Source organism: Typopeltis vanoorti, chromosome 25, assembly GCF_054136105.1.
Source record: "Typopeltis vanoorti isolate ZY-2024b chromosome 25, IOZ_Tvanoo_1.0, whole genome shotgun sequence".
Classification (NCBI taxonomy): Eukaryota; Metazoa; Arthropoda; class Arachnida; order Uropygi; family Thelyphonidae; genus Typopeltis; species Typopeltis vanoorti.
Window position 1 is genome coordinate 70797914 of NC_143573.1, and position 26602 is coordinate 70824515.

Sequence of the window (26602 nt, forward strand, 5' to 3'; positions counted from 1 at the left end):
TTGAGAAATATATTAAACAGTTTGCAAATGTCTGTGAACCTTATTCAGTGACATGATAAAACTAATTGCTTTTTGTGTTTCTGCAGTATAGTTGCTGTTGTGGAGGGCGTATTGTTTACTGCAGGGAGCGAGTTACGCTCCAATGTGAAAGTCGTGGACGATAGTGACTCGCAATTTGAGTAGGAGAATTCATGCATAATATAATTTAATATATGTATATATATATAGAGAGAGAGAGAGACTATACAAGTTTATGAAATTCACATCATATGATACTTTATGGGTTGTTTCCTTAAGAGTATCTAATAAGTGGGTTCTAAAATGTTTAGTTTTAGTATATATGACTATAATTTTTTTATCAATAAAATATAATAAGCACATATTTAACTGTCAATGGGAAATGGCGCCTTTTTTATTTGGTAAACTAAATGCTGTATTTTTGTAAAATATCTTGTTGTCATAATACAGCTGAACGAGCACCGTGAGGCAGGCTGCCTCTATGCTACACCCTGTTGACAGTACAGGGTAAAGCACAGTGTAAGAATGAATTCACGGTCTGTCTTAAACTAACAATTTCCGCTAAAAATATAATAAACAATCGAGAATATTTATGCACTTGTTGCTAATCGATGCTTACTCTGTGAAATAAAGTCTGCGGTAATATTGATAATGTTTCACTTCAAATAAATTATAATAAAACTGGTGATGTATTAAGTTAAAAATGTTGTTAGATTATTAAGAATTTATAATTTGACTGATTTAAAATTTCATTTTTATTGCATTAACTATAATTTGTAATTGTGTAATTTATATCACTGAATGGCGCTGATGTAGATGATAATGACGGAGACGGAGAGATGTAGAGCAGATGCCCTCCCTCGATGAGTCTTAGGACTCCCTGGAGGTGTTGTGTAATAATAATAATAATATAGTACGATATAATTCAAGAATAAGAAAATTTATATATATATATATATATATTTTTATTATTTCCCATGGTGAAATGGCGCCCTTGTGCGGAGCACAATCTGCACAACAGCATGGCAAGGCCCTGTATATTATTATGAAATCTTAGTTTCATAACATTCTTTCCTTGTTAGTGATATCAGTTACACCTCATCTCCATACAAAACTAGAACCTAGCCATATGATTCACCTAATAAAAATTTAATTAAATCTTACAGTGAGGCTTGGTATCTTGGCAGTGTTGCCTCTTTGTAGGTGTAGGTTTCTGTGCTTTAGCAATTCAAAAGAAAGATTTCAGTATTGTGACCATATGTTTATTAAGATAAATGAAGATAAATAAACCCGACAAGTTTCGTATGTAATTTGACTTGCATCTTCAGGGGTTAAAGGTAACTAAAAGTTTAAACACAAGAAATGAGAAATTACTTAAAATAGTCCATTAGATGTTGTTATGGCACTCTAACTGTTCATCAAATTAAAAAATCTGAATGCGGTAGCTATACATACGTTAATGCATGCAATGTTTGAACAATGCTGGATGTTGTCACGTTTACGCCATCCGAGGTCTGACTGAGGTATATTTTTTTATGAATGCTGACCAAACTTGTTGTATAATTAGGCCATGGTTTTTGTTGCATTGTGTTGGGATTCTAATGGTGGAATGGCCGGTGAAAGTTGTGTGGAATGCTAGGCCTGATTTGTGTTTTCTCTCCTTTTTTATACGTCTTTTTTGATATTCGTTCATATGAATTTCCTCTGATCTTCCTGTCTGGCCTACGTAACAGATGCCACAGGAACAATAAATTTTATAGACACCTGGTTTTTTTAAAGGGTGATGTTGAAGTTTTGGGGGATGTAGAAATCTTGATATTTTTTCTAGTGGTAGAAAAGCTACTTTAATGTTATGCTTGTATAGTAATTTGGCCAATTTATCTGTAACATTCTTGATGTATGGTAGCATAATTGTGTTTTTTTTTTAAACTTGCTTTTGTGAGAGACTTGTAGAAGGTGTGTTGAGGATTTTCTTGATTATCTTAGGTTCAAAACCTTTTTTTTTTTTGAGGCTCTGTGTTCATCATCATCAAATTCCTGCCATGTACCCTCAAGGGGTGTACAGGATATGATAGTACTACATGAAAAATATTACATCATTACTAACTTCCTATCTACAATTTTCCTCCAAATCAGTCTGTTGCTTGTCAAGACTCCAACATTATCAGATCTTATATTTCTATCGTCTAAGGCACTTTGTACCGTATCAATCCACCTATATCTTGGTCTTCCTCTGGGTCGTTTTGCTGCCAATCTGGCAGAGACCACTTGTTTTGCTAATCTTTCTTCACCCATTCTGTTTAAGTGACCATACCACCTGAGATTAGCTCTGCTAACACATTCCTGGATGCTAACAATGTCAAGTTCTTTCCTAATATCCTCGTTTTTAATATGATATTGCGATTGATGCCATCTGTTCACACCTATAATCTTTCTCAGGATTCTCATATCTGCGTTAAATAATTTAATTCTTCATTCCTCTTTTCTTCTGTGCTGGAAATATTGTAAGCTCTATCCCTCAAGGTTTTTATTAAACCAATTTTTTGCATGGGGTGGTGGTGTGAGGTAGCATTAAGAAATCTTCCTGTGTTTGTGGCTTTTCTATAAATAGAGAAAGATAATCTGTTTTCTTTTTCATTGATTTCTATTGGGATTAGTTTTTTTATGTTCTTTCTGTTCTAAAGTGAATTTTATGTTGTTGTGCAGATTATTAACATAATCTTTAATAGCAGTGAGTTCCTCTGTCGTTCCTGGCCATATGATGAAAATATCATCTCCATAACGAAGCCAAATTTTCGGTTTTTTATGATAGTTGTTTAATGCATTATTTTCAGAATCTTCCATATATAGATTTGCTAAAGCCAGGGAGAGGGGGAGGAACCCATTGCAGTCCTTCTTTTTGTTCCCAAAATTTGTGTTGATACATGAAAAACGTATTTTTTATGCAATGTTTATGTGGTTCTATAATGTCCGGTGGGAAAAGATCTTCAAGGAGATTCACTGTTTCATTTCTGGGAACATTTGTAAAAAAAAGACTGACTACATTCAAACTTGCCAAGATGTATTTTTGGTACTCCATATATTCTAGGAACTAATGGGTGTTTTGATTATAGAGTTCTTTTTAGTTCTTCAGACCAATTGGGTATATTTTTAATTAGATAATTGGTTTTATTGTGAGCTCGCCAAGTGCGATCTCTGTTTAAGGGTGTATAGGTATTAGAATCTTCAAGAAGGATTTTTATTTTTTTGTTATTGTCCTCTGAATTTATGACTTCCGTTGCATTCCCTTTATCCGGCTTAATTATAACGATGTTTTTGTCTGATTTTAGTTCTTTGAGAGCTGTGGATGGTAAGTTCCTGGGTGGTAATTTGCTTTGTTATAGTAATTCATTTTTTGCATTTTTGTACTTGGTAAGCGGATGAGATCCGATGTATCTCCAGGTAGATTTCGTAATCCTTTCTCGATTTGAGCTATGATATCCATTAATTTATTATATATACAGGTACAAGTCACATTCATTTATTCAGAACATTCTTTTTGAAACACCCTGTACATTAAATTTTGTTAATTAAATTACTTTTCTTTTGGTCAGACATCCTTAGCTTTGTTGTATGTAATATTGTCAGTGTTATTCCAAAGGTCGGATGGAAGCAATTTGGCTAACTCATTGTGTAGAGTAAATATATCTTGGCTTATCTGTGCTAGTTCTATCTAGTGGCTGCAATCCTTTCTCTCAAAATAGCTAATTCAGCTCTTCAGTAAATTCTGTTGGCTTTGGTTGAATGGAATGCATGCTTGATTTTAAAGAACTTTGGAACAATTTCATTATCTCTGCATTGGATTAATATTGCCTCTTTCTAGTGAAAATTGAAAGTACTTTCAGTCCACTTCTAGTTGATATTTAATTTTATAGGAAACATATCAGTGATTTGGTGAAAGTAGAAATTCAACACTATATAACACTTTAAATTCTGAGTCATTTTTATCAACAACACTATGTTTACTCTTATCATTCATTTAATAACAAAAAAAAAAGCTGTTACATGTTTAAAGTTTTTTTCTCTTGGTTCTATACGTTAAAGATGTCAATAAATTATATTCTTAATTTCATCCTTTATCTGAGTGCAAGCAAACAAAGTTTGTGTGTGAAGTAACTTCATGACTGGGCTACTTGTACGAGGGTGGTCTGAAAGGTTTTCGGCCTTGACCATAGGTGGCAACACTATCAGCAAGATTTTTTTTTTCATTCATTCATTTCATTCAATTGCAAGTCATTCTATCAAGTATTTTGGTTTATATAGCTGTTTGAAGCAAAAGTGTTGTCTGTATCCCTTGAGTATCATGCAGTTATAAAATTCATCGTAAAAGAAGGTTTAATTCCAAAAGAAATTCATTCAAAGTTCATAAAAGTTTATGGACACTCTTCTCCTTCGTTTTTGACAATTAAGAAATGGGCTGCCGAGTTTAAACATGGCCTTACCAGCCTTGAAGATGATCCACGTGAAGGACGTCCAAAAAGTGTAACAACACTAGAAATCATTGATCAAGTGCATGATATGGTATTGGATGACTGGTGAGTCAGAGTGCATGAAATTTCTGAGATTATGGATATTTCAAAAGAACGTGTAGGATATATTTTGCATGAAGAATTGCATATGAAAAAGTTTTGCGCAAGATGGGTGCCACGCTTGCTCACAGCAGATCAAAAACACACTCGCATGAAAATCTTTGAACAGTGCTTGGAGCGTTTTAACAAGAATAAAACTGATTTTGTGCATCGATTTATTACTATGGATGAGACTTGGATTCACCATTGCATGCCAGAATTTAAACAGCAGTCAAAACAGTGGACCAGTTGTTCAGTGCCAAAGAAGAAGACAAAGTCTGGTTCCATTGGCAGGAAAGGTCATCATCAGTGTTTTGGGATGCTAAAGGCATTTTGTTTATTAATTATCTTGAAATGGGTAAAACAATAACTTGGGGAAAATTATTCCGATCTTTTAACCAGACTAGACGAAAAAATTTATGAGAAAATACCCGGTTTGCAGAAGAAAAAAATCATCTGTCATCAGGACAATGCACCTGCCCACAAAAGTGTTTTGGCAATGAGAAAATTAAGGGATCTGCACTGCTATGAATTGTTTGAATATCCACCCTATTCCCCAGATTTGGCTCCCTCTGACTTCTATCTCTTCCCAAAACTAAAATTCTTCCTTGCTGGTCAGCATTTTTCTTCGAATCAAGAGATGATTGCAGCTGCAGAGGGGTATTTTGAAGATCTTACTGAGAACCACTACAGGGATGTGATAATGGTGCTGGAGCATCGCCGGAATAAATGTATTAGGCTTAAGGGAGATTATGTTGAAAAATAAAAATAATTTTGAAATTATAGATTCATTTTTTCATTGTTAGGCTGAGAACGTTTAGACCACCCTTGTATATAGAGGCTAATGACTTCACATCAGTTGCCTTGTATTCCCCTTACAGACATGCATCATGCTATGCGTTATTATTATTATTATTTGTCACCTCCAGGGAGTCCAAAGACTCATCGAGGGAGGGCATCTACTATACAGCTCTGCTTCCACCACTCACAATCCACCAATTGACTTCAACTACACCAACGCCATCTACCGCCACTATTTTTTCCACAGACAGTCCATATAAAGACAATCACAAACGTCCATACCCACGGCAAGATTTGAACCCACAGCCTCTTGACTGGAGAGCATTAGCGTGTCCGTATAAAGGGCCTCTACCCAGACTGATTTTGACCTTTATTGAGGTCTCGTCAGTGGGAGTCAGTTTGCTTACACTTGGATAAAGGATGAAACCAAGAATATAATTTCTTGGCATATTTAAATTATAGTGTAATCAAATTATTATACTATAAAAACTAGCTCCAATTCAGAGTATTTTAGTAATAAGGTGTGACACCCTATTGGGAAATATGGATGTATGGAAAATACATGACTTCTGCATTGCTTCTAACCTGGTATTTCTTCTGTTTGGCTCCCACTTCATGAGACCTCAATAAAGGTCTAAACTGGTCTGGGTAGTGGCCCTTCCTATAATGCATAGCAGTATACATCTTTGTAAAGATATGTACCTTGCATTATGGGATATTAAGGCAATTAATGTGAGGTCATTAGCCTCTATATACAAGTAGCCCAGTTGTGAAGTTACTTCACGTGCAAACTTTGTTTGCTTAGACTTGGATAAAGGATGAAAACCAAGAATATAATTCCTTGACATTTTTAACTTATAGAAATATTTAATATAAGATCCATAGATTTCAAAGCATGTGTTACTTTAAAAACTATTGAATTATTTAAAAAAAAAGTAGAATAAATACAGTATAGACATTTACCAGTCTACATACTATATTTAGTGAGTTAATTAGAGAAAACTGGAATGAAAATGACCCAACATAATGAAAACCACCTCCCTTCCCACAGGCACTAATGCATGCACAAAAGCAAAACAAAGTTTTATTGCAACACCAAACACGATGTCTATGACATCCTCTTTTAAATTTTAATTTGCAGAAAATATGTGGTAACACTTATTTATAATGCAGTCATTGGATTCAGAAAGCAAAAGATTGGTTTAAAGCAAATTTTCAAAGTCAAATAAAGATATACTGTAGATTCCAGTTAATTGAGGCAGCTGTTTATTTGGGACAAATACTGGAAAATGGAAATAAATCGAGAATATAACCCGAAGTTGTTTATGCTTATTTTAGTCACCTTGGTGCTTTGTTGTCACAGTGGATGGTGCACGTGTTGCTGTCAGTCAGTGCTGGGATACAGAGTAGAGAGACTGTGTGTATTTTGAGAGGGTAGTGATTCTACATATGGTGACTGCTAGGTAGCAGACTTTTGATTGAAATAGGTGTGTGTGTGTGTGTGTGTGTGTGTGTGTTAATTTTTTAGTAAAAAGTTGACAGTGTAGCGATATAAGGCCCCCTGTCAAGATATTATTATTATTATTATTACGGGTATCTCCATGGAGTCAGTAGACTCATCACGGGAGATCCAAACTAGCAAAACAATATCTGTCATATCTCTTCTTGAATTTATTTACAGATGAAGAGCTCACAACTAAGTCAGGCAATGAATTCCACTCATTCACCACCCTCCAGGCAAAAAACCTTGTTCTGACACCTTTGTTTACCACACTCTTCTTTAATTTCCAGGGATGACCTCTTGTTCTTCCATCACTATCACACAGCTGAAACATTTCCCCTGCATCAATCCTATAAAAACCTTTCAGTAATTTAAATGTTTCTATCATATCCCCTCTTCTTCGCCTATCAATCAATCTCTGCAATCTACAAGCTCTCAATCTATCCATGTAGGGAGCATTTTTTACATCACTCATTAACTTGGTCACTCTTTTCTGAGCCCTCTCCACAGCCTCCTCATCTCCAAGGAATCCAGGTGACCAGACCTGAGCACAGTAATCCAAATGTGGAAGTATCAACGCTTTATAAAGGGGAATAATAACCTCTTTATCTCTGGATGTCAGTGTGTTCCTCAACAACCAAGTAATCCTGTGTGCAATCTTGGACACCTTAGCAATGTGTCCTCTGAACTTCATCTTCCTATCTACCAACACCCCTAAGTCCCTAGCCTCATCAATCTCTTGGAGTACCTTTCCATCAGTGTAGTACATAGCTGGTAATCTTTTAATCCCAAAATGCATGACTTTACACTTTTCCACATTGAACTGACATCCATTATCTTTTGCCCATTTTACCAGCTTATTTAAATCATCCTTCAAACTTTCAACATCAGTGTGATTTTTTTATTGCACTACCCAACTTTGCATCATCAGCAAACAACTGAATATCTCCCTTTAAGCCATTTCCTATATCATTTATATACAAATTAAACAACAATGGCCCAAGCACAGAGCCCTGAGGCACACCACTGTAGCAGATAAAATCGCCTTACTTGTGACAAAATAAAAGCCATCTGTCTAACACCAGTCATTGTCAGCTGGCAGAGATAACTGAGGTTCCAAAATCTATGATTGCACATTTGTTGGGCAAATTATGAGAAGAATAGGCATCGCGCAATGGACAACATGGAAAATCTCAAAAATGACAGACGATTAGGATAAATTTAAGATACCTAGAAATTATATACTTGGTTTAATCCTTTATCCAAGTGTAAGCAAACACAGTTTGTGCCTGAAGTATTTTCAGGAATGGGGGAACGCGTATATAGAAACTAATGACTTCTCATCATCTGCCTTAGTCTCCCATAATACAAAGCACATATCCTTGTGGACATGTATAATGCTATACATAATGGGAAGGGTCACTATCCAGGCCAGTAGTCTGGAAGGTCTGACTACCACTGATGAGACCTCAATAAAGGTCGAAACTGATCTGGGCAGTGACCCTTCCCATAATGCATAGCATTATACATGTCCACAAGGATTTGTGCTTTGCATTATGGGATACTATGGCAGGTGATGTAAAGTCATTAGTTTCTATATTCAAGTTGTCCCAGTCCTGAAAATACTTCAGGCTCAAACTGTGTTTGCTTACACTTGGATAAAGGATTAAACCAAGTACAGTAAGACCCCATTTAACGCTACCCCGATTAATGTTGATTCGATGTGACGTAGTTTTTTCTGAACCCTAAAGTTCTAAATATTTCCTGATTTGATATAATGCGGTTCTACTCAAAGCCTAAAAAAGCGCTAAATTTACACTGATTCAATTTATCACTGTATTTCCCTTGATTTGCATATAGTATGATTATTCCCAAACCCGAACCAATCAGTGAAGGATGACAATCTGTTGTAGCCAGGGCTGAATCAACACCTTCTTGGCCCCCCAGTGGGAAGAGAAATGTGAGGCCCCCTATCACATTTCCTAATGTTCAGTAATAATAATAATAAGATACTCATCAATTTTGAAGTCCCATGTAATTCCATTGGTGGATGTGAAGGTGATATTCAAAACAAAAATAACACAAAAATTCACTCCTTCCAATCCACATGCTTCCTCATAGCAAAACTAACATTATAAAGTGACTTTTCTATATTTTGATGTGGCAAAATCATGTATTAGGTCATCATAGTTAATATTTTGTAAAATCTCATGTTCAGTGCTCATTAAACTTAGGTGGTTTAATTGTGACTGTGCCACGCTGTTTCTTAATTCAATTTTTAGTAATTTCATTTTAGTTCACAATAAGAGAATGAGAGTCCCCGGCAGCCACTGGGTTCGCCATTACCTTAAAACAGCCCTGGTCGTAGCACCATAATTCCCTTAAATCTGTTTGTCCTGTGCATTTGTTTTTCTCATACATCATGTAGTCATTCATTGGCAGTGAAACAGTGACCATGCTATCAGTATGATTTGGAGTGCTGCAAAAATGATATTATTATTATTATTCGTGACACGTCCAAGGAGTCTGAAGACTCATCGCGGGAGGACACCTACAACTGTCTCAACCACTACACCGAACCTCTACTACGAATCATCTTCATCAATGTCATTTAACTCCACCACTACCACAACTAGTATTTTTTGTCTGTAAATTGCATGTGTTCTGAAGGGCCGATTTGTCTGTATGATATCAAACTCCTTTGGACATCATCTTGCGAACGGAAGATTTTATTTCTTATGCTGTGTTCTAAGGACCTGAATAAGTGATAGTCATTAGGGGCAATATCTGGCGAATATGGAGGAGAAGTTCCCATCCTAACTGCCTAATTTTTTCTTGAGTCATTCTTGCAGAATGTGGTTTTGCATTATCTTGCTGCAAAATTATCCCTTTCCAATTGACAAGCGTAGGATGTTTGATTAACAATGCTTGATGTAGTCTGTAATTGTTCACAGTGATGGCTGCTGTAATCTTACCTTGTTCCATGAGTTCATAATGAATAATTCCATGAATATCCTACCAAATGCACAACAGAACCTTTTGTGGATGAAGTCCATCTTTAGGTGTTGGAATTGGAGTTTGATTTGGAGAAAGCCACTGTTTTTTGCATTTATTATTCTTATACAGCACCCATTTTTTGTCACCAGTTATGACTCGTTCCAAAAAGGGGTCATTTTGTTGTCTGGTCAACAATGAATTGCAAATCGCCTGTCTCCTGACAGTTCATGCGGTACCCATACATCCTGTTTAAGAACCTTGCCACTCTTATGTAAGTGCTCTTGGACAGTTGACCATGATGAATTAAGTTTCTCTGCTAATTCTTGTATGGCTTGTTTTAGATCTGATTCAACGAGAGTCTTAAGAGCATCGTCATCTAGAGCAGTGGTCTCCAAACTTTTCACTGTGAGGGCCACATTGGGTACTTCAGTACTATTCAACGGGCCATAGTAAAAAAAAAACTCTAGAACTAGATATATGAGTTTTATAGCAGATAAAAACTGATTACAGAGTATGTGAGATTAAATTATCGTATATTAATGACAACGAACACTATCAGAAAATTCTTATATTTTTATCACAAATTATAATAAAACCATTAATGTGAATGATGTAACTGTGTTTGTGTTTTTAAAATCTTATTAAACTCGATTCTATCAGATTCACTATCAGAAAATTCTTATATTTTTATCACAAATTATAATAAAACCATTAATGTGAATGATGTAACTGTGTTTGTGTTTTTAAAATCTTATTAAACTCGATTCAAATTTCGAAGTGCTAATTGCAAGTAGAGATTTCAAATATTCATCAGATAAATTTGCCCTGTATTTTGACTTGATATGTTTCATTCGGGAAAAAGTTTGTTTACAAAGATACGGTGTCCCAAAAATAGAAATAAATTTACAAGCAAATTTCTTCAAATTTGCTTGTAAAATTTTGTAAAATTCAATTTTTTTTCTTCGTTAGTTCATTTTAACCGACCTTTTACAGTCAGAAAGACTGTAACTTGGATTACGGTTACTTTTTGCCATTCGGGAATATATTTTGAGCACAATTAATGTATTCGAAATCTATCAACATCCCGTGTTTTTTTTTTTTTGCAGATTCTTATTGAAAAATTAGTCCAATTGGCGGGCCGGATAAAATCATATCGCAAGCCGCATCTGACCCGCAGGCCAGAACAAAAGGAAGCTGTTGGTTATTGGAAAAATAACCAACAACTTTAAATCCTTGATGCTTTAAAGGGCTTAGAATGGACGGTTTGCAGTTCTGTATTATGTCAACAAGAATGCATTGATGACTTCTGTTATTTTTCAGGAATGGCTGAGTTGGGATGCAGAATTGCAATGAAATTCAAGAAAAATTCTGCTTCTGGGCACTGTGTGGCACATCCTCAATTAGATTGTTTGAAAAACATTCCACTTGAATTTCTTCCTGCTAGCACCATGTCCCTGGTACAGCTACAAAAAGTATCTGATCAATGTTGTTATCATTGCAACGACTGCAGTATACATCATATATTTCTTGGAAAGTTTAACACATGAATTTTTAGCATACAAGAAATGAAATAGCTTGCTTTAAAGTATAAAAAGAAAATTTTATGTATGATTCAAAGATTTAAAGGTTAATTTAAAGGAAATAAATTATATATATTAGATAAAAGTATCCATTCAAGCTGACAGTTGGGAATAAAGTGATTGCTGAGGAAACAAATATGTATCATTCCCCAATATGCAAATCTACAATTGTCTGCACATGAGTAAAGCACAGAGAAAACGTTTATAAGAAGCAGAATCATGATAGTGAAATCTAAATTCTATCTGCAGTGTTAAAGGTTGGCTCCTGTGAAAGTATGCCTCAGTGATTTAAAAAAACAGAATGATTGAATATTTGAAAGATGGAATGTCCCAAAGGCAAGTAGCCAGATTACTAAAATCTACTATATCAACATTACTCAATGTACTGTTTATGCAGTACATACTCAGTTGAGTAATGTACTGTATGCAACATTTGGAGAAAATATCATTTAATTAATATTGCAAAAAACATGCCTCAAACTGCACATGCCACTCACACAGACAGCACAGAAACTTGGCTGAACTTGCAAAAACCATGCATAGTTCAACATCCAAACAACTTAATGCTGCATTGTTGAATTAAAGGGTCAAGGTAGGTGACTGTACAGTACAAAATTGTCCGAATGGTCAAGGATTTCACTTTTGCAAAGCTAAAATGAAACTTTTTTTTTTTTGTCAAAGACTAAATTTTCACCCTCTTTTACTGCTTGGGGTTGACATCACAAGGTGGTTGAAAACTATGTATCGTTATGTACAGTCAGCTCTGAAGTCGAAGAAATTTTAGAGCATATTTTGGTTCCAGGAGTCCAATGAATTAATGTTTCAAGATGATAATGCATCTTGTCACTGCAGCGGATGAATCAAGAACTATCTGCAAAACAGTGGAAACTCCAAGTAAAACTATGACTTGGTGCTCATATAGTCCAGATCTTAATCCGATTGAAATGTTTGGAATATTTTTAATTGAAAAATCAACACTAAAAGGCCCACAAATGCTGTCGAATTATGTCAAGCAATCACGTAAAGCTGCAATGAAATTCTGCCAACTGACTGTCGAAAGCTTATTCAGTCCATGCCACGAAGGATGAAAGCCATCGTTCATTCAAAAGGAGGAATAACAAAATAATGAGTTCAGTGATCGGATATATATTTCTCAATCAAAGAATGATCTCATACTTTTTTCTTCGTGTTTGATTTCCATTCACCTAATTTCTGGTTAAAAGTAACTATAAAATATTTTTTGTAATAAATTTGTTTTTCTTTGTTAATCGTATTTTTATTCATAACTGTTCAAATTTAACAAAATTTATGTACTGAGGAAAAATAAATCCTAATATATATATATATATATATATATATATATATATATTCATTTAAATATAAACTGACTAAAAATCCGAGAATTATAACAAATTGAGATTTATTTGAAAATGCAACATGTTTCGTCGGGATTGACTTCATCAGGTGTTAAGAACATAGAAAGCTATTAAAAGACACTGAAAAAAACATTGAGACACTCTAAAGCTATACAATTATAAAGCTATAATATTCGACTGTAAATTACAGTTATTATGAACTTGAGCTATAGTCCGTGTTAAAGTTCTATTGTTGTACACTTGTGCGTGTGTGGAACCACACGATCTCCAGTATCTGATAGTAGAGCTGAAAGAGTCAGGCAAATTATAGCTGAGATTATTGTTCATTTGAAGAGGGTCCAAGGTGATTTCTTTTGACTTGACAATGCGGCATTCTACCTCATCGTGGCAAATATATAGGTTTGAAGTTGTTGTCCAATTTACTTCATGTTGGCGGTTTTCATTGTTCGTGTTTATTGAAAACAGGACATGGCCTGATAGGGCAGTAGGTCTGGTTCTCTTGTAAGCAATGTCTCTCTGGTGTTGCTCGAGACATAGGAGGATAGATTTCTCCGTTTGACCATAGTAAGGTTTTCCGCATTCACATGTGACTTTGTATACACCTGGGAATTGTAGAAGGTTGTGAGATTGTTTGTAGTTGCTGAAACTTGATCTTATTTTTGGAAGAGTCGAGAAGCACGTTTGTATGTTACATTTATTTAAGATTCTACTCAGTTTTTTGGATAGTGTGCTGATATATGGCAAGGAGATATAACCTTTGGAGTCATCCTGTGTCTCTACGTTGACGGTGGGATAATTGTTTGTTGATACTTTTTAAAGAGTAGCCATTGCTTTTAAAGGTCCATTTCAGATGCTGTTGTAGTTCTTCTTCATCTGACAGTACAGATCTTGCACGATTCGCAAGAGTTGATATAATACCCAACTTTTGCACTGGATGGTGATATGAGGATGCATGCAAATATTTGTCCATGTGTGTTGGCTTTCTAAATATAGAGACTTTTATTGATTCAGGCGTCTTGGTGAGTTTAACATCTAGGAAACAGAGGGAACTATTTTCTTCAATCTCCGTGGTCAATTTGATATCCTGATGGAGGTTGTTTAAGTTGGTTGAGAAACCCGTGAAGATTCTCAATATTATGCTCCCATATGAGTAATATATCGTCCACATATCTAAGCCAAATTCTTGGTTTTAAACTAAAAGAGGAGATTGCCTTTTGTTCAAAATCCTCGAATGTTGGCTAATATAGGAGAGAGGGGGCTTCCCATAGCTAATCCTTTGACTTGTTTATAAAGTTTACCTTCAAATTCAAAATAGCCAGAGTTTACACAGTGAGATAGCAGCGAGAACATTTTATTTGAAATCTTGTTCTTTAAAATATGGAGAACTTCCTGTGTCGGAATGTTGGTAAAGAGCGCTACCACGTCAAAGCTCGCCATGATGTCAGAAGATTTGAGTTTTAAGTCCTTGATTTTAGAGACAAAATCTGTTGAGTTTTTAATATAAGAAGGAGATTTTCCTGCATTAGCTTTTAACAATGACGCCAGATATTTAGATAACCTGTATGTGGGTGAGTCAATGCTGTCTGCTATAGGTCTCAGTGGATAGTTTTCTTTGTGTACCTATCAGGCCATGTCCTGTTTTCAATAAACACGAACAATGAAAGCTGCCAACATGAAGTAAATTGGACAACAACTTCAAACCTACATATTTGCCATGATGAGGTAGAACGCCACATTGTCGAGTCAAAAGAAATCACCTTGGACCTTCTTCATATGAACAATAATCTCAGCTATAATTTGCCTGACTCTTTCAGCTCTACTATCAGATACTGGAGATCTTTGTGTACCTAACTCAAGTTCTTTGTGTACCTATCAGGCCATGTCCTGTTTTCAATAAACACGAACAATGAAAGCTGCCAACATGAAGTAAATTGGACAACAACTTCAAACCTACATATTTGCCATGATGAGGTAGAACGCCACATTGTCGAGTCAAAAGAAATCACCTTGGACCTTCTTCATATGAACAATAATCTCAGCTATAATTTGCCTGACTCTTTCAGCTCTACTATCAGATACTGGAGATCGTGTGGTTCCACACATGCAGAAGTGTACAACAATAGAACTTTAACACTGACTATAGCTCAAGTTCATAATAACTGTAATTTACAGTCGAATATTATAGCTTTAGAGTGTCTCAATGTTTTTTTTCAGTGTCTTTTAATAGCTTTCTATGTTCTTAATGCCTGATGAAGTCAATCCCGACGAAACATGTTGCATTTTCAAATAAATCTCAATTTGTTATAATTCTCGGATTTTTAGTCAGTTTATATTAAAATGAACATATCCAACCTCTGAGTTAATAGTCATATATATATATATATATATATATATATATATATATATACACACAATGTTAGTGTTACAGTTGTTGATCAGATACTTTTTTGCAGGGATTATTATACAGGACAATGCATAGTTTTTATTTAAGTTGTAAGTCATTAGATAGAATTGATGGAAATAAAGGAAGAGGATTTGATGTAAAATTAGGGGTAAGATAAGGTAAAATAAGGATGTGCATATGCAGATTTTGTGGGCGTATAAAAAGAGATCAGGAATTTCTTTGGAAATCATTTTGAATTTGTAGAGAAAATGCATTAATAGTTAACTGTTAAGCTTGCCTATCTAGTTATATAGAGCAGCGATTTTCAACCGGTGTGTTGCGAGAGGTCTTCAGGTGTGCCGCAAGATTTATGAAAACAAATTAATTAAAAGAAATAATGTCGTAATTTGCACATTTATTTATTAGTGTCTGTTCTTCCATCTGCACCTGAAGCTCTCTTATTTATATTTTACGAAATTTACGGTTGGTGAATCGGTTTAAAATTGTGTGTTAATTAGCTTTACTCTTTTGATAAGTGTGTTCACAAATAACTTCATTTAATTCTCTTATTTTTAAGGTAACTGGTAAGAGTTCTTTTATTGGTTTTTTTTTTTTTTTTTTTTCATTCAGTTAATTTTATTCAATAGTATTCCTTTAACATGGATAAATTTGTAATAAGAAAACGGAAATTTGATGACAATGAAGAATGTGAAGCTAGTACGTCAAAAGGAAAGGAAAAAAAAGAAAGAAGAAAGTTAGAAAGAAGCTAGTTTTGCCCAGCACATCAGCAACTGGTTCTTCTAAAACTAAATTAAAAACTAAAGTTCGCCACTATGACGAAAATTATTTGCCATTTTGCTTTATTTACAGTCAAGAAGATCAACCACATTCTATATGTGTAGTTTGTGGCAAAAAATGAGCAAACAACACTATGGTTCCAAGTAAATTAAAAAGACATTTACAATCTAAACATTCTCACTTGAGTGAAAAACTGGCTGAATATTTTAAAAGAATTGTACCAGATAAAACTATTTAAGCAAAAAGATAGACAAAATTTGTAATTGTGTCCGAAAAAGCCCAAGAAGCCAGTTACGCAATCGCAGAAATTATTGCTAAAAAAATGAAATCTCACACAATCGTAGAATCTGTAATTCTGCCTGCATGCTGTAAAATTGTTAATATCATGTTTGGCAAAGAATATGAAAAGGAGATTTTAAAAATTCCTACGACACCATTTATCTATGTATTCAGGATTTGGCCCAAAATGGCAAAATCATTTCCACCAGAAATGAGTAGAAAGTCTTTCATTGACATTGACATTGAAGCAGTTATTTCAGCCAAAGGCAAGACAGCATGCTATTGATTTCTGACAATAAAGATGTTTTGTTTATACAGTCATCCCTCCCTCGACTTATGTCCATTATCCAATAAGGGAATAACATTTTCGACTATATTTTCAAACAAGACACAAGCGAGCATAAAGTAAACAGGTTTCTATTTAGGAACAATGTGCAGTGGCAACTGCACATTCAGCAGGGACCTCCCTCGGCAATCTGTACGTGTCTTCAACAGTTCCTCTGTTGATTTTGTGTTTGGGAAATAGGTTATTTTCGTATTTATTAAATATTTTGTGATATTTTGTGCAACATGGCTCTACACGCCCAATCATAAAATCTAGTGAAGAATCACAGAAAAGAGGTGAGCAATTGATCTTGAAACAAAGTTGCAAGTTATAAAGCAACATGAAGGCTGGTAAGCTCGTCAATATGATCACACATGACTTTGGATGGTCTCATTCTGCAGTGACGACCATTTTGAAAAATAAGGATAAAATCATAGAGGCTGTGAAAGGATCTGCTTCCATTAAATCAACGATAGTGATGAAGCAACATAAGCAGCTTTTTGCGCTGCATAATGTGACAATTTATGGTGAATCTGCAAGTGCCGATGAGAAGGCTGCCAAGGAGTTTGTGGAGAAATTGGATAAAATTATTATTTAGGAAAATTATTTGCCACAGCAAATATTTAATATGGATGAGACCTCCTTGTTTTGGAAAAAAATGCCGTAGCAGATATTCATCCACAAAAAAGCTAAAATCTGTGCCTGGTTTCAAAGCTCTGTATTAATACAAAATTAATAACGGAAAAAAAACTCACGTACAAAGATTATTTAATAGTATAATTTTTGCCTGTGTGTCACAGGCATCTTCAGTACATAAGCTCAAATTAAACAATAACTGACAATTCCAAAAAGTGCCACCTAAGTAGCTGGTGTAAGATAACTTTAAAAAAAAAAAAAAAAAGTTGATTTGTAAAGTACTATCTCCCTTTATGGTTCTTTACAAATTAGAGGTTTTTTAGTTTTTTTTTTTTTTTCGTTATTAATTTTGTATCGATATGTCTACTCACTGTGTACCTATTTTAAAAGCTCTGTATTAAGTTTCTGTTAAAAGTTTATTTTTCACTTGGTTAGAGTATAATAAATTTAGTTTAATCCTTTATCCAAGTGTGAGCAAACAAAGTTTGCACCTGAAAGTATCTTCAGGACTGGGGTAAGGTGGTACAACACCAGGGCACTCCTTGCAAAGGCGGAGCAAGCTACCAACACTCCTATCTCAGTATCTCCCATAATGCAAAACACATCTCCTTGCAGATATGTCTAATGTTATGCATTAAGGGAGGGCCACAACCCAGGCTAGTTTTGACCTTTATTGAGGTCTCTTCAGTGGGAGCCAGGCCCAAGTGGAGATACCAGGCAGAAGCATTAGCAGGTCATCTCTACCTATAGGAGTTGCCAAATGGTGTGCCACCCTTTTTTAATAAATTACTCTGGATTTAGAGAAAGATGTTGAAAGTTTATTTTTTACTTGGTTAGAGTATAATAAATTTAGTTTAATCCTTTATCCAAGTGTAAGCAAACAAAGTTTGCACCTGAAAGTATCTTCAGGACTGGGGTAAACTAAATTTATTATACTCTAACCAAGTGAAAAATAAACTTTCAACATATTTCTCTAAATCCAGAGTAATTTATTAAAAAAGGGTGACACACCATTTGGCAACTCCTATAGGTAGAGATGATCTGCTAATGCTTCTGCCTGGTATCTCCACTTGGGCCCGGCTCCCACTGAAGAGACCTCAATAAAGGTCAAAACTAGTCTGGGTTGTGGCCCTCCCTTAATGCATAATATTAGACATATCCGCAAGGAGATGTGTTTTGCATTACGGGAGATACTGAGATAGGAGTGTTGGTAGCTTGCTCCACCTTTGCAAGGAGTGCTCTGGTGTTGTACCACCTTACCCCAGTCCTGAAGATACTTTCAGGCGCAAACTTTGTTTGCTCACACTTAGATAAAGGATTAAACTAAATTTATTATAAGATGCTGTTAGGGGGTAATATGGCTGGATATAAACTGAAACCATTTGTGATATGGCCCAGTGAGAATCCACAAACCTTCAAAAACATTAGGAAGCATACTCTTCCAGTTCATTATCGGAGCAATAAGAAATTGTGGATGACTCAAAAATTGTTTGATTGCCTTAATCAACTGTTATGCGAGTGAAGTGGAAAGCTATTGTGTGAAAGAAAATGTAGAATTTAAAATTTTATTAATTCTAGATAATGCTCTTCACCCCAAAATCAAGGTCACGTTTCTCCCTCCAAACATTACTTCATTGATCCAACTGATGGATCAGGGAGTTCTTGCAGTGTTTAAGGATTATTATCTATGGAGAACTTCATCACAAGCTATTTCTGCCACTGAAGAAAATGATCAGACTCTCATGCAATTCTGCAAAGCATTCAATATTTATCATGCTATTAAAAATATTGCTGTGGCTTGAGACGAAATGACCTCTCAATGTATGAATGGCATATGGAAAAAGATTTTTGCACGATTTTGGAAGTTTTAAAAAAATTACAAAGACCTTTGTAAATTGAGTGAAGAAATGGTGTGCCTAGTAAACAATCTGAATCTTGAAGTGAATGATGACATAATTCAACTCATAGAAAGTGTCCCTGAAGAGTTGACCAACTAAGAGTTGGTCAAACTGGAGGAACAGCGTGTTGCAGAAAAGGAAGAACGAGAAAAAGAAGAGGTAGTTAAAGAATTCACAGTGAAGGGTCTTGCAGAAATGTTCTCTGCAGTTAGCGATGTTCTCAAAATGGCTGAAGACATGGAGCCTAATGTTGAACACTACTTATTAGTAGAAAGGAAAGTACATGATGCATTTGCTTGCTATAAACAAAATTATGATGAAAAGAAGAAGAGGTATAAGCAAAGCACATTGGCTATTTTCATCAAAAAAAACAGGTTACACCAGCAAATGGCAGTCTGGTACCTCACATAGGGAAGGTAATGAAAATGTGATTGTGGAGGAAGATTTGGGTGATTATTTTCCTATTTTATAGTGGTAGTAATGCACAGTAAAGGTTTAAAACTTAAAATGACAGCATACGTATTACGGTTAAGTCCCTAATCCCTATAGCTCTGTCGATTTAATGTATCGACTTATGTCCTGTCGGATGAAATGGAACCCCAACGCAAGTCGAGGGATGACTGTATTTGCATTGACTTTTTGATGGGATCTTATGTTTCTTAGGAACAGTGGGAATTTTGCTACTCAGATCAGAAGTAAAGATTCAGCTTTGGATTAGTAAATCTCATAGTATAACACATTATTACAAAGAAGGTTCCTTTATATTACAATAATAAGTCCTAAGCAATAAAAATTTTAAAGACTTTTGATTATTGTTATTTTTTATTTTATTGTATTTATTTTTTTTAACTAGTGGCAGGTACTATGTACATACGATACAAGCAAGTAGAACAATATTATAGGGACCATCTCTCTGCAGAATCAAACACTGTCCTTAAGCTGAATCATGCAGCTCTCTGTTGCGGATGTATTGCATCATTTGGTGTTAGTATTTTAGGAAACTTTCAGGTAATTCTTATAGTATATTTTTATAGTAAAAATTGATGTAGTCAATACACCTGTTAAAATATTTCAGAATAATCCATTTCTGTTATAAAGTAAAATAATTTATGAAGTTTGCTACAATAAAGAGCCAAGAGGCTATTTTTTTCAGCGATGTAAATTAAGTTAAGGGGATAATAAATCCCTCATTATTTCAAAGCTGAATAAGAAGATCGAAATCTAAGAGTTTCATGCCGAAGAACTTCCGGTGGGTGCAAGCGTAAGTCAACAGCTGGTAGTACAACACTAGAGCAACTCGGAGCAAAGGTGGAGCAAGTTTCGATCACTGTCCTTAATATTTTCTCATAATGTTAAACGCAGCTCCTAGGAGATGTATTACTGTTTTACATTATGAGGTAAAGTCACTATCCAGACCGGTTTCGACCTTTATTGAGGTCTCATCAGTGAGTAGGTAGACCTAGATAATACCAAGGTTTAAGTGAACTGAACTTATATACTTTACTATATGAATTGCCAGAAAGGTGTACCCATATATTATTACTACAGTAAAGAGCCAAAAGGCTATTTTTTTCGGCGACATAAATTAAGTTAAGGGGATAATAAATCCCTCATTATTTCAAAGCCGAATAAGAAACTCGAAGATCGAAATCTAAGAGTTTCATGCCGAAGAACTTTCTGCGAGTCCAAGTGTAAGTCAACACCTGGTAGTACAACACTAGGTCAACTCGGTCTGGGTAGTGACCTTATCTCATAATGTAAAACAGTAATACATCTCATAGGAGCTGTGTTTTACATTATGAGGAAATATTAAGGACAGTGATCGAAACTTGCTCCACCTTTGCTCCGAGTTTCCCTAGTGTTGTACTACCAGGTGTTGACTTACGCTTGGACTCGCCGGAAGTTCTTCGACATGAAACTCTTAGATTTCAATCTTCGAGTTTCTTATTCGGCTTTGAAATAATGAGGGATTTATTATTCCCTTAACTTAATTTATGAAGTTTGCATCAGATTTATTGCATTGAGATAATTTGTTTTTAATATACTTTATTGAAATTTTTTTAACATGAATATAAATCAGACAAACAGTAATTACGATCAAGTCATCCAGGAAAATTTTTTTAAGATATGAATCCCTCACACGAGAAGTTGTAAACCAGTCATATATGGTATCTTTAGTAGGTTAAGATTTAGATATTCAGTAATCTTGCATTAGAAGTAAATAGAATGGTGATCTCACACCAGTGAAAATAATCTGTGACCTAAAATACCATAAACATCTATGCCATAGCAGGATACAGATCATCTGCTTATTTGAAGTGCTAGAGGTATTATTAACTCTAGCTAACCCAGCAAGCAGATCTAAGTATATTTTAAATAGGAATGCAAAGCAGTCAAATAGAAGTAACCACACTCAAACTATAACAAAGAATAGTTCTGTATCCATTAAATCAATTACTTTAATTAATGTTATATAGTCGACTCAATTTCTGTAGCAACTTTTTTTTTATATTAATTCGACATGAGAGATTGCAAAACTGCTATTGCAGTGCTGTGTGGGAAAAGTGACATGCCAAAAGACGATCATTAGCCTGCATATGTATGTTGCTATAGCAGAGATATTGGTGTAATCTATTAATTAAATTCATTAATAAGCCCATCATCATTATCAAATTCCTGATATGCACTCTCAGAGGGTATACAGGATATTATGACAGTATTATAAAAAATTGTCATCATTGTGAACTTACTATCAGTGATTTTCCTCCAAATTAATCTGTTATTTAAGACTCCAGTATTATCATCTCTTATATTTTTACCTTTTAAGGCACTTATTACTGTATCAATTCCCTTGGTTCTTGGTCTTAATCTGGATCTTTTTCCTACCATCCTTGTAAAAAAATACTTTTGAGTTGCTAGCCTTTCCTCTCCTATTTTCTCTAAGTGATTATTTCATCTGAGATTAGCTCTGCTAACACATCCCTGAATGCTAACAATATCAAGTTCTTTACTCATATCCTCAATTTTAACGATACACCCATTGCTGCCATCTGTTCAGTTCCCTGATCTTCTCAGAAGAACTCTTATATTTGTGGTCTCCAGTCTTTGATCAGATGTTTTATTTCTAACCTAGTTCTCAGATCCATCATCTTCAAATTCTGATGTCAGTTAAGGAGCTGTATAGGATATTACGATAGTACAACATGAAAAGTTAGGTCATTACTAACTTCCTATCAACAATTTTCTTCCAAACTAATGTGTTATCTGTTAAGAATCCAATATTATCAGCTCTCTTATATTTCTGTCTTCTAAGCCCCCTTCTTACTTCAGTCCACTTACCTCAATACTTAGAACTTGATCTTCCTCTGGATCTTTTTCCTGCCATTTTGGCAAAAAAATACTTGCTTTACTAACCTTTCCTCAACCATTCTGTTCAACTGAATGTCAACATCAAATTCTTTCCTAATATCCTTATTTTTAACATGATATTGCCATTGATGCCATCTGTTCGCTACCATAATCTTTCTCAGAATTCTCATATATGTGGTCTTCACTCTTTGATTAAGTGTTTTATTTCTAACCCACACTCAGATCTATCAGTTAAAATTTGTTTGAACACTATCTTGTATGCAGCTAGTTTAGTGTTCTGGTTAATTTCTCTCTTATTCAATATAAATTTATTCTGTTGTCTAAAAATATTTTTTAGTAAATCATCTTTACTAAAAATTGTGCCTAAATTGCTGAAATGTTTTACTTCATTTACTCCATTCAGGGTGCAGTTGATGTTTTCAGTGCTTCTTCCCATTTTCATTATCTTTTTATTGCTGATTTTTATACCAACTTTATTACACCAGTTAATTCAGTTTAGTCCAGAAATTTTGCAGACTTGTACTGGATTTATTTAGAAGTGTAACATCATCTGTATAAAGGGAATTGCTGATGTTAACAGCTCCTATTTTGATATCAGGTTTAATATAACTTTATAATGTGATATGTATAGATGATGAATAACATTGGGGGTAATGTACACTCTTGTCCCACACCTAATTTGACATTAAATCATCTTCTTGTGCCTACTCCTTCAATTATGATTAAAATATAGTGTTATTAAAATAAAAGTGTTTTCTACCTCCATGCTGTCACTGTTAATTTCATTTAGCAATCTTTCACAGTAGTCACTTCAGGTATCTAGAATATCTTCAGTTTTCATGTCACCTTTATCAGCTGTGATTTCTTTTGCATTACTCTTTCCTCCATTTCTATTTTTTTTTTTTTTTTTAATATCATCCAGAATATTCTGCTATCTTACTGATATTTATTTACAATGTTCATACCAAAATCTTCCCATGACTTTCGTTTAGCCTGTTTTACTCAGTGTTTTGTTTTCTCACATTTTGCTCTGTATTCTCTCAGAGAACAAGCTGACTTATTTGCAAGGAACTTTTGACATGCTTTCTTATTTTCCATGACTGCCTCTTTAACTTTCTAAGTCCACCATAGAGTTCTGATTTTTCTATGGATCATGAATCAAAATTCATGATCCATACCTCAATGTTTTCTTCAAAGTTCTTGTTTTCAAATGCCTTCATTTTGTCTTGAATAATATTTGCATATTTTAGCCTATAGTTACCTGTTTCACCTCTGATAATTTCTCAATTTTTATTTCTTTTAAAACTTTCTTACACACACTTTTTAATATGAAATTCAATTTTATCCTGTTAAAATCTAAATGGCAATCACTTCCAGTTTCAAATTCTCTGTATATCCTTGTGCTCTGAACAAGGGGGATAACATCTCTATCAACAATAACATAGTCAATGAGATGTCTTATTTCTTGTATCTTCTCTTCATGTGAATTTGTGCACATTTTTTTGTTGGAACTTAGTTTTAGCAATAATTAATCCATATCTTGAAGAGAAATTGATCAGGTACTTACCATTATTATTAGCTCTGTTAATTTCTCCACATTTTTCCAAAAGATTTATATATGTCTGGTAATCACTTCCTACTTTCAGTTTAGATCACTAACAAGGACAAACTTTTCCTTTGAAATCTCACATAGGCAACTCTAGTTCCTTTCTTAAAAACTCCTCAGATTTCTTAGAAAAATTGAAAATGTCTCATTGCAACCTACAGCTCTTATGGTGAGCTTTGATATAGAATCTTTATATACAAATGTACCTCTCAAAGAGACTAAATTTACTGGCTGACATCTTTCCAGAAGACATTATAAAACTATTCGATTTCGTAATACACTCTGGATATTTCTTATGTCAAAACAAATTTTACAGCCAAGTAGAAGGAATTGCCATGGGAAGTCCTCTCTCTCTCTCTCTCCCCTGCTTTAGCCAACTTTTATTTAGAACATCTAGAAAAAGTCCTCTTCTCATCTATTTTCCCTCAACCATCCTTTTGGGTAAGATATATAGATGACATCTTTACTGTATGGCCACACAACAAAGACTCCTTGCCTTCTTTTTTAAACAGTATCAATTCCTTACATCATCGTATAAAGTTTACTATGGAAATGGAAGAAAACAACCAGATATCTTTTTTAGACGTTCTCCTCATTCGGTCACCTTCAAATACTCTTACAACTACAGTTTACAGGAAACCAACGTTCACAGGTCGTTATATTCTTAAAGAATCAGGAATCATAAAATGTCTAATCAGAGGAGCCAAAACTAATTGTTCTACTTCTAATTTTCTACAGAAAGAACTTTCTACTATCCAACAACACATGAAACTCGATGGCTTTTCCGAAAAGAGTACACAACATCTTCTCGATTCTTATAATCCACATCCACGCGGTTAGCCTAGTGGCTATGCGCTTTGCAACCACATGCCTGGGGAAGGAGTGTCCTAGGTTTGATTCCCATCGTGAGGAGCTGAAGGATCTTCCTCAGTCTTGGGCGTGGACAGCAGGGTTTTTTCCCTAGTTTATTCTGGGGTTTTTCATCCCGCAATGCAGGCAAACTGGCCTTGAGAACTCAACACTACAGGCCATAGAATACACCGGGGCATAAGGCTGACCACCTTATCCTGTAAACGGAGTGAGGTCCGATGATCAATGGACCCTCGACACCGCAAGGTAAAAGAGGGTATAAGGAAAATGACATGATGACAAAACAACAAAGATTCAATACGTCGAGTTTCAATTCCATACATCTCCGGGATTTCAGAACCTATCGCAAGAATTCTGAAGAAATATGAGTTAACAGCTACGTATTCACCTATTAACAAATTCCCATTTTCTTTCTCCTAAAGACAAACGCTCAACTATGTCTCTTCCTGGAGTTTATCAAATTCCCTGCAACTGTGATCTCTCCTATTTTGGACAAACTGGACGTTCTCTTGAAAAAAAAAAATCCAAGATCCAACTCCATCCGTGCTTAGCCAATCCTGAAAAATCTGGATTGGCTGAGCACGGGATTGAAACTAACCACAACATCCTTTGGTCAAAAACTCGCCTCTTACATAGATCCCGTTATAAATTTGAACGTTTATTCAAAGAAAGCGTAGAGGCCTTACTCAATCGTCCTAACCTAAATCGGAATGACTGTATATCTATATCAAAAATCTGGGAAAGTCTAATCAGGATAACTCATTAATTCATATTAATTTTATGTTGTTTAATATTATTAATAAATATCTTTATTTCAATCATGTCTCTGCTTAAAAATATTCCCTTTAATACTTAGTGATATAACATCACGCGGCTTGTTCTATTTTTAAATGATCTATTATTAGTATTCCACCTTGTATTTTTTTAAAACTGTTCTTATAGTTCCACTGAAGATGGTCTGCTATTTCCAGACCAAAATATTTGATTAATAAAATATCTTTCTTGTGTTTACGTGCTTATATTATTCATACTTGAAGTAGAAAAAGCCATCAAAGGCCTGAAATGTGGAAAGGCAGCAGGAGTAGATGATATTCGACCAGAAATGCTGAAGTATGGTGGTATAAAAGTCTTACAGTGGCTGTACTGCATAGTTTAAAAGGCCTGGACAGAGGGAAAAATTCTTGATGATTGGAGTAAGCTCTCATAGTACCCACATATAAAAAGGGAAATAAAACTGAATGTGAAAATTACAGAGGTATTTCCCTACTGTGTGTTCCTGGCAAGATTTTTGCAAATATACTTGAGAAACGGTTGAGAAGAATTGTGGAAGAAAAAGTTGGTGAAGAACAAGCTGGATTCAGGCCAAATAGAGGTGGTCAGGATCAGATCTTCACTTTACGACAAATAGTTGAGAAAGCATGGGAATATAACAAAGATCTGTATTTAAGTTTTGTCGATTTGGAAAAGGCATATGACAAGGTGCCAAGAGAGAAGCTATTCAATACGCTGCAGTTATATGGTGTCAATGGGGCATTATATCAAGCAATACTTAGTCTTT

At 34.8% G+C, this 26602-nt stretch overlaps 1 protein-coding gene across 5 annotated transcripts in view; it reads left to right on the forward strand.

Annotated features, from left to right (window-relative positions):
* Positions 1-26602, forward strand: part of LOC150092836 (DNA damage-regulated autophagy modulator protein 2-like) — a 151947-nt gene that overhangs the window by 75218 nt on the left and 50127 nt on the right. For all 5 annotated transcript variants that reach the window (XM_090414539.1, XM_090414538.1, XM_090414542.1 and 2 more), the window contains one exon: positions 20053-20207. In XM_090414539.1, coding sequence (XP_090270665.1) covers positions 20053-20207 — 155 coding nt within the window. The remainder of the gene's footprint in view (positions 1-20052; positions 20208-26602) is intronic.